This window comes from Protomyctophum parallelum (genome assembly GCF_964188405.1).
Source record: "Protomyctophum parallelum genome assembly, chromosome: 12".
Classification (NCBI taxonomy): Eukaryota; Metazoa; Chordata; class Actinopteri; order Myctophiformes; family Myctophidae; genus Protomyctophum; species Protomyctophum parallelum.
This window is the reverse complement of record NC_139712.1, coordinates 18,263,079-18,275,846: the sequence shown is the minus strand read 5'-3', so window position 1 is coordinate 18,275,846 and position 12,768 is coordinate 18,263,079. Positions and strand designations below refer to the sequence as shown.

General features: G+C 45.8%; 1 protein-coding gene across 1 annotated transcript; it reads left to right on the top strand.

Annotated features, from left to right (window-relative positions):
- Positions 1 to 7,560: 7,560 nt before the first annotated feature.
- On the top strand, positions 7,561 to 11,730 carry LOC310868349 (gamma-crystallin N-B; the record flags this gene model as incomplete). Its single annotated transcript, XM_083778749.1, has 5 exons — positions 7,561 to 7,581; positions 9,928 to 10,019; positions 10,457 to 10,613; positions 11,100 to 11,245; positions 11,595 to 11,730. The coding sequence occupies 5 exons, from the start codon at positions 7,561 to 7,563 to the stop codon at positions 11,728 to 11,730; spliced, it is 552 nt and encodes a 183-aa protein (XP_083634875.1).
- Between the last annotated feature and the right edge of the window lie 1,038 nt (positions 11,731 to 12,768).

The window sequence follows — 12,768 nt, the reverse complement described above, 5'->3', positions numbered from 1 at the left end:
GTATAAACGGCCAAGACTTGGAATACTTAGTGAGGCAGCATGGTCGTCTATGGGTGCGTAGAGTGCGAAGCACAGATTACGCACGACATAAACGACCAAGGCTTAAATACAGAGGAGCCAGCATGGTCGTCCACAGGCACTTTGCATGCGAGGCATGGGACGCGTGGTGTAGACGGCCAGGGCTTGAATACATGGTGATGCCGGTGTGGTCGCCTATGGGCGCGCCGCATGCGTGGCATGTGACGTGCGTCATAAGCGGCCTAGGCTTGGTACGGAAAGCAGTGTGGTCAGGTTCGAGGGGGGTGGACCCAGATACTTTGGCTTAGGGGTCGAGGCGTGGGCCTGAGTGGTATAGTAGAAACCCCAAAAGTATCTTTCTAGAGTTTACCAGACCCTGGAACGGTGGGCGTCGTGGAGGGCGCGTTGGAGCAGACGTAGCTGTGATGGGCCTGGGAAGACCGTCGGGCCGAGGGTCTGGGTTATGTGGTCGGGAACTCCCTTGTTGGAGCTGTGACGCGGCTCCAGTTCTGGAGGGGTAGCCGAAGGAGTGTTCCGGGGAGTGTCCTGGTCGGCGGGGACCAGGTGGAGGTAGGAATGGAACCAGGAGCGGATGGCGACTGAACCGCTGTTGTTACGAACCCGATGGCGTGCGTGCTGGGCGTGTCGGGTGAGTGAGTGGTTAAAGGGGGCTCATTGGGCTGAGGGAGGTGTTGGAGATGCGGGAAACCCAAAAGAAAATGAACAGGAGAACTTGGCTTCGAGCGTGGCATGGTGAGGGGCCTGAAGCCGGTGCGGAGGATGGAGCTGTTGTGGGTTAAGGTGTGGGGGGTTGGTGTTGAGGAGATGGGCGTTTGGCCTGCTTGTCGGTGCAGTTGGGACGGGAGTGGGAGCCGCCGCAGATGTGGAGATGGCGGCATGCTGACAGGTCGCAGCCTCTTTCATTGAAATTATTGCAAAGCATTTTGGTGCCGACAAAGACAAGCGGGCGGCCACGCATGTCTTTGGCCTTGGAGGAAGTGGGGAAGACCTTGCTGGAGGTGGTGACGCTCAGTAGGGGGGGGGGGGACGTAGCTGGTTTGGTGTGCGGCGTGGGGGCGGGGTTCTGGAGCTCGGAAGGTGCAGTGAGTGGTGGGGTGGGTGGGGCAGTTGCAAAGGCTGCATGCTTCTGATGTTTTTCCGGCGAATATCCTGCAATATAGTTCTAGCTCCAGGGAGCCCCAGTAGGTGGAAGAGTTAAATTGTTGTAGTCTGGAGGCGGCCCTGGCGGAAAACTGGCGGTGGTATTCATAAAAAAGGCTGCCTCCGAAGCGAGTGCATAAATCCATACAAATATAGAGGTGGTCGTCCAATTCTTGGCGGCGGGAGGGGAATGAGGTGCATATAATGTCCCGGAATATGGAAAAGGCTAGGACGAACTCTGTGGGTGTGAGGACGGAGGAAGTGGATGGGGAGAGGTCGCGGAGGGTGATGGCGATTCCTCCGAGGTCTACTGACCGGTGTTGGGCTGTGCTGGCGGAGGGGCGTATGAGGGAAGAGAGATCGATGTCCATACCTTGTAGAATCTGTGAACGGAGGTGTGAGGGGACCATGGGGGCGTTGAGAGCGATGGCGGATGGCGGGATGGGTGCTGGCGTTGCTGTGAAGAGGGAGAAGGAGGGGGGGGGGGGGGGGGGGGGCGGTTGGGGAACACAGGGTGGGGGGGGAGAGAAGACACGTGACTGTGTGGGGCGCTGGGTGCTGCTGGGGGAAATCCTAGGATGGCTGGGGGGAAACCTAGGGGAGATGGGGCTTGATAGTTGTACTGAAGGGGGGGGTGGAGGTGGGGTGCTGCGGCCTGCTGGAAATGAGAGGGAGGAACAGGTTGGGCATGGGGGATAGAACCGGGAGGATTTAGTAATGAGGAGGTGTGGGGTGGATGGAAAACACTGGCCGTGTGGGGGGTGGAGAGAGCTGAGGTGGCTGGAGCTCCTTCAGGGGGGGGGTGGGGGTGGAGAGGGTGGGTGTCTGGCGAAAACGGCTGCTTCTGGAGGGTCACGGTGGCTGCGGGACGTTGCGTGACGGTCTTCCTTGTCCCGCGACGTGGCGGAGCTGCCTGCCGCGCAACGACGCCGCCTTTCGGCCGAGCGGGCGCCTGCTGGTCTTCTCCTGTGCTGGCAGGACGCCGCGTGACGTCGTGCCGGCGCGACGGACCTGCGACGGCTGGTGATGTTGTTGTTGTTGTTGAGGTGCTGTTGCTATTGCTGTGTTGACCGATGCGGGTGGTGGTGAGAAGAGTGAATAAACTTTGTTTCCTGGCGGTCCTGGTGAATGGAATACCTTTGGCGGTGAGTGCTCGTTGGAGGCCGACGACGGTCCAATCCGACATGATCGTCGGTGCCGAGTCGTTGGAGCAGCGCGAGGAGGCGACGTGGCGGTTCTGCTGAAGAGCTGGAGATGGAGGTGAAGCCTCGCGAAATTCCCGGGGTGTCTGGAAGAGGTCCTCGTCGTCCGAGGATTGGTGGCAGGGGCGACGGGAAGAAGAGCGGGTGGAGTGGTGCTGCTGGGCTGGTACCAGGTTCTGCTGGTGGACGTGGCGAGGGGTGGTTCGTCGGGAAGGACGTGATCCGTCACGTTGCTGGTGTTCGTGGGTCTCCGGGGCGACGGCGGGATCGGCGTCGGTGTGGTGAGTACCAGTAGCGGGTCTGGCTCGGTGGTCGGAACCGGGTCTGCGCTCGGCGGCGGCGTTGGGTTCGCTGGCGCCGGCGACGGGGCCGGTGGGTGGACCCTCGTAGTCCGAGTGGTAGATGTTGGGCAGAGAGTGAGAGGCCATTCTGGGTTGATGGATCGGCGTGGATGCTATCTATGCTAACGTGAGATAATAATGCGCGATTAAATCTCATGTAACGTATGGGTGTTTACAAGAAACTGGCACAGGGCATTTTTTGACGGTTGAGTTTAAGTACCCACGGTAATGGGCGACGTAGGAGTGGCCAGGCTAGTTGGAAGTGGGTGAGTGGTGGCATGGTTGGCAAGGGTGGAGTATTGGTTGGCAAGGGAGGAGATGGCAGGCAGGTGGGTTGTCTTCTGCTTGGCCAAACCTCCCGAACCTTTGTTGTTCCAACTCCATTAGTGACCATATTGGTAATAAGCAAATTAAAGTGCTCTAGTGTATATTTAATCATCATAATACACCAGGTTTACCAAGAGTGTTATAGGAAGATTTGGGTATAACAAATCTTCCTATAACTGACATCTTGGAAATATATATACAAAAAATATATACAAAGCAGTTTCTGTATGGAGATGGAGTTGGTTACCTTTATACAATGACACATTATGTACATAATGATCAGGAACATATATAAATTATTGCATAAAGTTGGTTGGAATAATATTCGCCAATAAATGACAATTTTCCCAATATGTATGTATTTTAAGCATTTTCATCAAACTTCATTTCAAATCAGAATATTGAATTTGATTCCCCATATATGAAAACATGAAAATGAGACTTCAGTCTATATTTCTACCTTGTTTAGACAAAAATATAAGCATTTTATTATGTTTCAGCATAGTGGTGGCCGCCATCTTTAAATGGTCAATTTTGAGGGCTTAGCAGCCATTTTTGAGCTTGGCATACAGCAGATTTGGATTCAGCAGACCTTAATACCCCTAGAAAACATGTATGCCATAAATTAACACGATTTGCCTTCAGCACTTTAAATAAGCACATATTCTGAAATCCTGCCTTTATTTATTAACAGTTTGCAGAATTACAGAATATTTCAAGCACAACTCAATACAAACTGAGTGGTAGACCAATAAAGCACTAGACTTGTTTACTGTTCAATTCATCATAACATTTAGAGACATACACATATACACTTCTAGTAAAAAAAATAGGAAATCATCACAAAAAAACATAAAACATATATGCCTACAGTGATTGGAAAAAGGGTGGGGATTCAGATTGTATGGGCCGTCTGTAGGTGCCCTTTGAGAGCAGTTTTGGCTGGCTCAAATGCAGAATAAATAATGGGACTTAATATGAAAAGCATTGAAAACCACACACTGCTCTAGTCTATTGTCACTGCTGTTGCAGATCATTTGGTTAGTCAGTCCATTGGATAGAACAGAGAGAGAGAGAGATTAAAGTAGTTTGTCGTTTGACAGACTGGGAAACAGACCTTTTGCTCCCATCTAGTGTTCACCAGCAGACACTGCATGTGTCTGAAGATTATTATGGATGCAGCAGTTCTTGACCAGGGGGGCGACAGATATTTTGTGAAGCCACAAGGAAATCGGGATTTCCTGAAAGCTCATATAATGGCCTGTTGTGGCGCTGTCATTGGGCCCAAAAAAACCCATAGCCCCATAGAAGTCCATGTATTTGGGCCCAACTTCACCTAGACTGTATTACCTTAATAAACATGGTCATGAATACTTTTTGCATACTTTTTTCTTCAGATGTGAAGAATTCCAGGCAAAGGTTTTTCCTTGGCCTCTAGGGAGTTGGCATACAAAGTTATCCACAGATCCGTGCAGTTAGAGGTAAAAACAGTTTTCGGCCAGTTATAGCGCCACCTTGAGGCTGAGTTGAAATTGTTCATGTGGCATTTCGTCCTCGGCCTAGTGGGAATGTGGGTGCACAATTTCACGGAAATCACGCGATGTGTTCATGATTTGCAGCATTCTGTTTGAAACGGAGCACTCCTGTGAACTTTGGAAGCCAATCTTAACCAATCAGGATGGAGTGTGAGAAATCTGAAAGACCGGTTTCGTTGAATGGCTCTAGAGAGACTGTGTACCAATTTGCGTGATGTTTGGACAAAATCTGTAGGTGTACTGTGCAAAAACTTGTTTTGCACAAAGCGGCCTCTTGGTGGCGCTATAACAGGCCGTTCTGGAAAGTTTGGGGCAGAGGTTCATCGTTGGTATCCAGGGAGTGTGTGTGCCGGACGGACGGACACACACACGGACACACGGACGGACGGACGGACGGAGTGCAAAACATACTCTCCCCCATGCCTTCGGCCTGGTGGAGACAATGACTAACCTCAAATATAGGAGATCAGAGGCACTACTTTGAAGTTGGTGGTGTTGGTGCTAAATAACATTATAGTTTACAGCAACCCTCCAAAATAATCATATTTGAACTGAGAACCCCCCAAAATAATCATAATATGATGATTTGAACTGGGGACTAACAAGCACATGGAATTGTAGGATTCGAGGTATTACATTTAGTTTGAGTCGGTTCCACAGATAAATATTGTGAAAACATCAGATCTACAAGCTCACACCAGCTTGCGTTGCGAGCTGTTATGACTTATGAGCTTGCAGATTGGCTATTTTCACAATATCTTCCTCTTTCTTCTTATTATTTCACAATTTGGCCGATTCTTGGCATGCTTTAATACATGGGTGGACAGCGGCACTGACAGGCCTGCATGTGGTACAGTCATTCTGCCACGAGCACAAGGAATGTAGCGGACCCAGCTGGCCAATAAGGTTGAAGATAAACATAAATCAGACAATAATCAAAACACATCCAACATATATAAGCACAGGCTGTTCACTTAAACCATATTTACATAACCAATCAAATCCATACAGTGCAGATATCAAATACAATAGAGCACCGAAGTCTGACGTCACTTTCAGTAGAGGGCGTCAGTCCCCAGGTTCATGTATTTTTTTAGTTGCATTGAAATCGCCATAGGAGGATTTTTAGATTGCTTCATATAAGAACTGTGTTTGAAAAATGAACATGTCATCCCGGCCGCTTCACTCATATGGATATGAAGAATCAACTGACTGAGAGAAAACACTAATGTTACTGCTACTGAATTAGTTAGATTTTCGCTAGAAGCAGACTGTATCATACAGTATATGAGTGACTGACTGTTGCAAACGATACAGAGACACCTCCCTGACAATAACGCCGAGACAGCTTGTTTATTTTTGGACCACAACGCTTATAGTAGACGATATTAAGATCACCCCATGTTATTCTCCATAGAGAAATTACTTCCGTGAACCAGGGGAATAGAAGGGATGAGCGAGTTACGTCAGGACTTCGGTGCTCTATATGAAAACAATAAACCTCAAAGAATGTAACACACCATCGGACCATAATAAACAATAAAAAGATTTTCACCATGTCCCCTTTCCAGCTGGGTGCTAATTGTTGAGTCAGTGTGTCCATGGTTTGTTCCAACTGAAATGATTAGAATTATATTACAATATGCTTTGTAGATCTGCATTTTTACAACTATATCACAAGGTCACTCACTTCTCCTTTATGTTTGTACGTTCCATCGTCTTTCCTTTGGCCGTCCTTTGACTCCTTTCCATCCTTATATTCAACAAATATTTGTCCTTGTGTCTCTGATGCTCAACCATGGAAGACCATGGTTTTAAACCAGTCCCCACCTCCACAGCGGAGCTACCTGGGTTCCAATCACCAATTATCCTTAACTAGACCCATGTCAAATTAAAGGGCCAGCATATCAACACTTCCTGAACATCACAATACAGGTAGACTGCGGGTCTGTTACAAGGAACGCTACGAGGACAGTCTGTACCATAAACAATATAGCTATCAGGCCTAAGAGAGACATCTTGGCTCATGCATCATATAATGTATCATAGCCAGGGCACGAGGATGAATATGTTAAGATGAACATAATGTACTGGAAATAAGATAGAGTCTGCAGTGTCATCTCATTCTCTGAGCTCGTCACTCAACTGAAGCATCACTCACCACCCTTAGGAGGAACAACTAAAAACACTGTGTACATGATTCTATCTACAGCGTATTGTCAACGTGGCACGTGTCAAACTACATTCCTTCAGTGTTCAAGAGCCCTAGTTTATCATGAATGAATGAGTGGATTGTTAATTAAAAAAATCACACTTGTGCGAAGTGAGGGGCACATGCCCAGTGTACAAATACTTCAAATTTTTACTTAAGTAAATGTACTTAGTTACTTTCCACCACTGCCTGGAATGACCTCTGCTCTTGACCTTTTGACCCTTGACCTCAGAATCAGAATCAACTTTGACTATTATCACATCACACAGTTTTCAAGGTGTAAAGACACACACAGGTATGTATGTGTCACTGGCCGGCCGGCAGAGAAGCGTGTGGCATGTTCAATATCTGACCCTGCAAAGCTCAGGCCAAGCACATTCTATTGTCCCCCAGTTTGACTCACACAAACAAGCATGCACTCACACACACACACACACACACACACACACACACTCTTGCCATTTCTCCCTTTCTCTCTCCCTCTCTCTCTCTGTCACACACACACATACACACACACACACACACACATACTGCAGCATCAGCGGTAGTTGGGCCGAGGGGAGACTGAAGGGAAAGTGCCCACACAGCAGACCGCTGAAAGCCCCCTGCCTTTTGTTAGGTCTGGGAGGCCTCGCCCCCTGGTGGGCCGCGCCCCTGCCCCCCCTCGGTATAAATTGGGTGGTCCAACTTTTTGGCGGTTACACTGTTGTTACACTAGTCGTTATTGGTTCTGTGGGGAAAGGATTTGGACCACATCCAGAAACATGTCTCAGTATTCCGGAAAGGTGAGTGAGAGTGTTAACGGAAAGTTGTTGTTCCACAATCTCCTAATGCAATATATAGTTTGGAACAACACCTCCCGAAAGCCGAGACACAAATCTGTCATCTGTTCGTCAATTCCGTTCACGAAAATATATTTAAAAATATATTTAAAACATATATATTTTTAATTTTCATTGTCTGCTATAAAGCAGCAAGCTATATTAATATGCCTCGACTAATTTGAACACCTAGCCGAGGGCTGGGTCAGAATGTGATCGTTTGTCAGAAATGTTCCACAATATAATTAATAATAATAATCAAAAAGATTCCTTACATTTAATTATTTTTATAATAATACAAATAAAAACAATCTAACAATCAGTGAAAATAGCCAAACTTGTGGATTGGCTACAAATTATTGCTATTATTATTTTGGGACAAGGAGAGACACCGCATTTATCTCTGGATAAGAGATAAATTATTATTATTATTATTATAAACAATAATATAAAATGTATGATCAAATACATACTGTATATAAACATCTCGGTGTGTGAGTGAGTGCCAGTGTTAATTTCGTCGATTTAAACTATAAGGTAAAATGTTCATTGACTACCTTTTTTCACTGGCGAAAACTAAATAAAAACCAAGCTACTATTGCTAAAACTATGATTAAATAATAAATATATTGACAATTTCGTTGAACAAATAAAAACTAGACTAAAGTGTTAGGGAGGGACTACTGGAGAAGGGTGGAAAGTCTTCATTCAAAGGCAAAAGCACAAAAGATAAACGTTATTTTATATTATATTTATATTATATTTAGCTGGTGTGTTCATGCTCAACTTTTAAATTCAACACAGGCTAAAGAAACCACCACTTAGTTCCTGAATTAAAAAGACAAATTGACATGCTGAGAGTGTAAAGTTCCACTGTCCAAACAAATTGAAACAGATATGTACGAAAAAACTAAACAATGCACATTTGACACTAAATCAACTGTACATTTTGTTACTAAAATGCGATAACTAAATAGATTTTTTTCCCCAAAAAGTCTATGTAAACAAATAATCACACCTGTGTGAAGTGAGCGGTGCAGCTATTCTTGTATTGTGATAGTTACTATACTGTAATGAAGTCTATCTGTACTGTACCATACAGTAATCTGTACTGTGTGTAATGTACTGTACTCAGAGTACTGTACACCTGTACTGTACTCTGTACTGTATATTGTACTGTACTCACTGGACTGTTCTGTACACACAAACATGCATATACACACACGCACACAACCTCAAGCAGGTTTTGGTTAGCGATGTGTGTACACGCAAGTAAAATCAGAAACAGCAGCACACACACACACACACACACACACACATACGCACACAAAAACTCAAGCTGTTTTTTGGTTCATGTTTAAAAGTATTAATTACCGTATTTTAAAACACAGAAACACAGAAACAGGAGTGCACTCCCTATCACACGCGCTACTACATCAATTCTGCAGCCGATTAAAACATGTTTCACCTGTCAGCAGAGAGTGAGAGAGTAGGCTCTAATGTCCTCCCGGTGGGGGCTCCTCACTGGCAGGTTAGCCAGTAGGATACGACAGCAGTGACTGACAACACAGAAATGTACATCCATTATATATATCCACTATATAATGACTCCTTCTTTACCTAATACGTTGTGAAGAAACTCTGTACCAGTGTTAAATCTTCTAATATTACACTCGAAAATAGGTCAAATAGACCGTCGTTCCGCCCGCCCACTCATTTCTGTATGGCGGTGTCTGCAGGTGTGATAGACTCCCGGAGCTACAGGTCGGTGCCATTGACCTCCTGCAGCTTCAGTCAATATGTGGTCACTTCTAGACCTAGTAGGCTGCATATTTAATGCAGATAGTCACCAGCAGGTCTATGAAAACAAGCCCAAAAGAAGTGACTAAATGGCAAGTTTTACCACTTTACATCAGCTATTTGAAAATAGCAGATCTATCTAACTCACAAATATTTAGAATATTTACTTGTAACAAAACAATTGTTGGACAATTACATATTAATCTGATGGTCCTTGACATGACAAAATGTGGGAACCACAGTTTGAGAACCACTGGTTTAAACAACATTAGGAAACGAGCCAAATATAAAGTAATAACAAAAAGCAACCCGCAACTACCAATATTTACAAGTGACAGAAAAATAAGCCTAAAGTGGATTATAATACGCAGACATGGAAACACTTGTAAACAGGAAATCCTTTCAGACAGACAAGGTCCTTATCAGTTCAATAAGACTGTATTTCGAGGGACAGTTGGTGGCGCTACCTAAAATCTAATGTATGTCTGTCTGTCTGTCTGTCCACCACAGATCTGCTTCTTTGAAGGCAAGTGCTTCACAGGAAGGAAGCTGGAGGTCAGAGGTGACTGTGATAACTTCCAGGACCGTGGTTTCATGAACAGGTGACACGTCACACACACACGCACGCACACACCGTAATACAGTGACATGTGACCAAACAACACCACATTTGAACAACACCTCCCTTTACGCTAGTGGTGTTAAGATGTTGGCTTTCAACGCGGGAGACCCGGGTTCGGATCACAGGGTTCAGATCCCAGGGTATCGTTTTCCTTACAAGCCCTGCCCAACGTCCCTCAGTCACTCACCGCTCCACACGGGCGATGCTTAGAAGCCGCCGCACGGCTGGGGACTGTAAGGAAAAGAAGCGCTCCCTTTCCCTCGTCCAGGTGCACCACTGTAGAGACAATTGCACCTGTGATTGATAAACTGATCTAAGGAGAAGATATATATTTTATTTTTTAAACCAATCAGAATCAAGGATTTAGATGTAGATGTATTTATATATTTATCTAAATATGTATATTTATGTTTACAGGGTGAACTCTATCAGAGTTGAGAGTGGAGCATGGATCTGCTACGACCATCCCGACTTTAAGGGTCAGCAGTACATCCTGGAACACGGAGAGTACCCCGAGTTCCAGCGTTGGAACTCCCACAACGACCACATGGGCTCCTGTAAGCCCATCCGCATGGTGAGGAGATCTGTTTTATACCCTTTTCATATCATTCAAGGCCCATTCATTATTTGGCCATTTGAGTCACGGAACCACCATTTGATGAGATTTGGCCTCTCAGTCAATATGTTTTTGTTGCCGTTGGTTAAGATTTTGTCCACAATTCAATTCATCGAGTGTTGATGTTGGTTGATGATGATAGGAGAGATAAACGTTGATCAACACAATTATTTGTAGACTTCTTGTAAATTAAGTAATGCAGGTGTTTAAGAAAAATGTAACTCTTGAGAGCATGAAATTAAACCATTTGGTTTCATTTTACACACTGTCTCTCACACACACACACACACAGCCCCTCTCCACAAGTTAAACTACGCGTAGTGCTCAACCCGTTTGGGGACGCACCTCGCAAGGCTTGGACTTCCCAACGACAGGCCCTTTGTCAGATGTCCCATCTGTATGGACTATTGCTCATGTGTTCTGTTTTCTGTGTTTTCCCCTCAGCACGGAGAGCACTACCGCATTGAGCTGTTCGAGGCCTGTAACTTCAGTGGTCAGTGTGTGGACATCTGTGACGACTGTCCCTTCCTGCAGAGCCGCGGATTCTCCAAGAACTGCATCAACTCCGTCAGAGTCTATGGAGACGGAGCGTAAGAACCACACGAACACACTTAAAACGAGCATGAAGTAACGCCTAATCAAATCATACAAATGCAGCTGTGCAGAGTCTCGCTGCTCTCCCAGAGCGGAGCTCTCTGGGTGGTCTATAGGCGAGATATTTTCGAGGGACATTTTCAGTCGTATTAGCTACATCTGTCATTATAAAAAGTAGTGATTTTGTTTATTGGATATCTTAGTTTTAATGAAATAGAATTGATGGTTTTTTATCATTATTTGTTTTTAAGGGAAACTGTATAATGGCAATTATTACACTTCTGGTGTGCCAATTAATGACAGCAAAGCATGAACACCTCTCTCTCTCTCTCTCTCTCCATGCAGCTGGGTGATGTACGAGGAGCCTAACTTCCGTGGTCGTATGTACATCGTGGAGAGGGGTAACTACTGCAGCCACAACGAGTGGCAGGCCCAGAACCCCAACATCCAGTCCATCCGTAGGGTCTGCAACTACTTCTAGACACTGCCTCCTAACACCTGACACCCCCCCCCCCCCCCCCCACACCCGACGACACCAGCATGCAGTCCATCCGCAGGGTCGTCAACCACTTCTAACCCCCCCCCCTCCCCCCTTCAAACACCTGACTCCGCCCGCTAACACCAGCATGCAGTCCATCGGTGGGGTCGTCGACTCTTTCTCCCCTCTACCCGAACTACTGAGCCAAAAGACCCTGCCCCCGCCCCCCCACCCCACCCCCACCCAGACCACGAGTGAACTCTGAACTCCTCTGGAACACTCTGGAAATGTACAATAAATAAAAGAAAACAAAAGAAAAAAGAAGGAAAGGAACATGTTTTTAATCAAAAACCTCCTGTGTCCGTGTGTGTTCTTTTTTATAAGAAGATTGTATTGAGACTGAGGGCCTGTTCATTATAATAATAATAATAATATCCAATATCTTAAGTAAGAGGAGCAGCAGGCGCTCGAATCACTTTAGCTGAGGCCTGTAGTTAGACCTGGGAGTTTCAGCTTCCCAGGCAGGCTCTCTAACAACTGTGTGTGGGGGTGTGTGTGGGTGTGTGTGTATGTGTGTAATTAGTCCGACATGGCATCACTACAATGTTCTGCATAGAATGACATGGCGCGTGGTCACAAGTCACACGTCCCAAATTCCACAGAGTTTGCACACAATGTACTATATACTGCAGAGAGAGGCCCGAGGCCTCAAAAATATCCTATAGCGTTTAAAGGTATATTCAGTGATTTCACTTAATTCAAATATCACTTTTTTTGTTTTGTTGTGATAATCCTCCCTACTATAGAGTGTGCTGGCCATATAAGGAGTTCCTCCCTGTCCCCAGTTAACCCCTGGGGGTCAAAAAACCTTAGGTTTCGTTTTTGACTCTCTATCCTGATTGGACGAAAGGCTGGGTCCCACAGCCAAAAACGAAACCTAAGGTTTTTTGAGTGAAATCACTGAATATACCTTTAAGTTAAATAACTCAGAAACTATAAAACATTTCAAAGTAAAACTTTCCAGCATGTGTCTCCACAGTA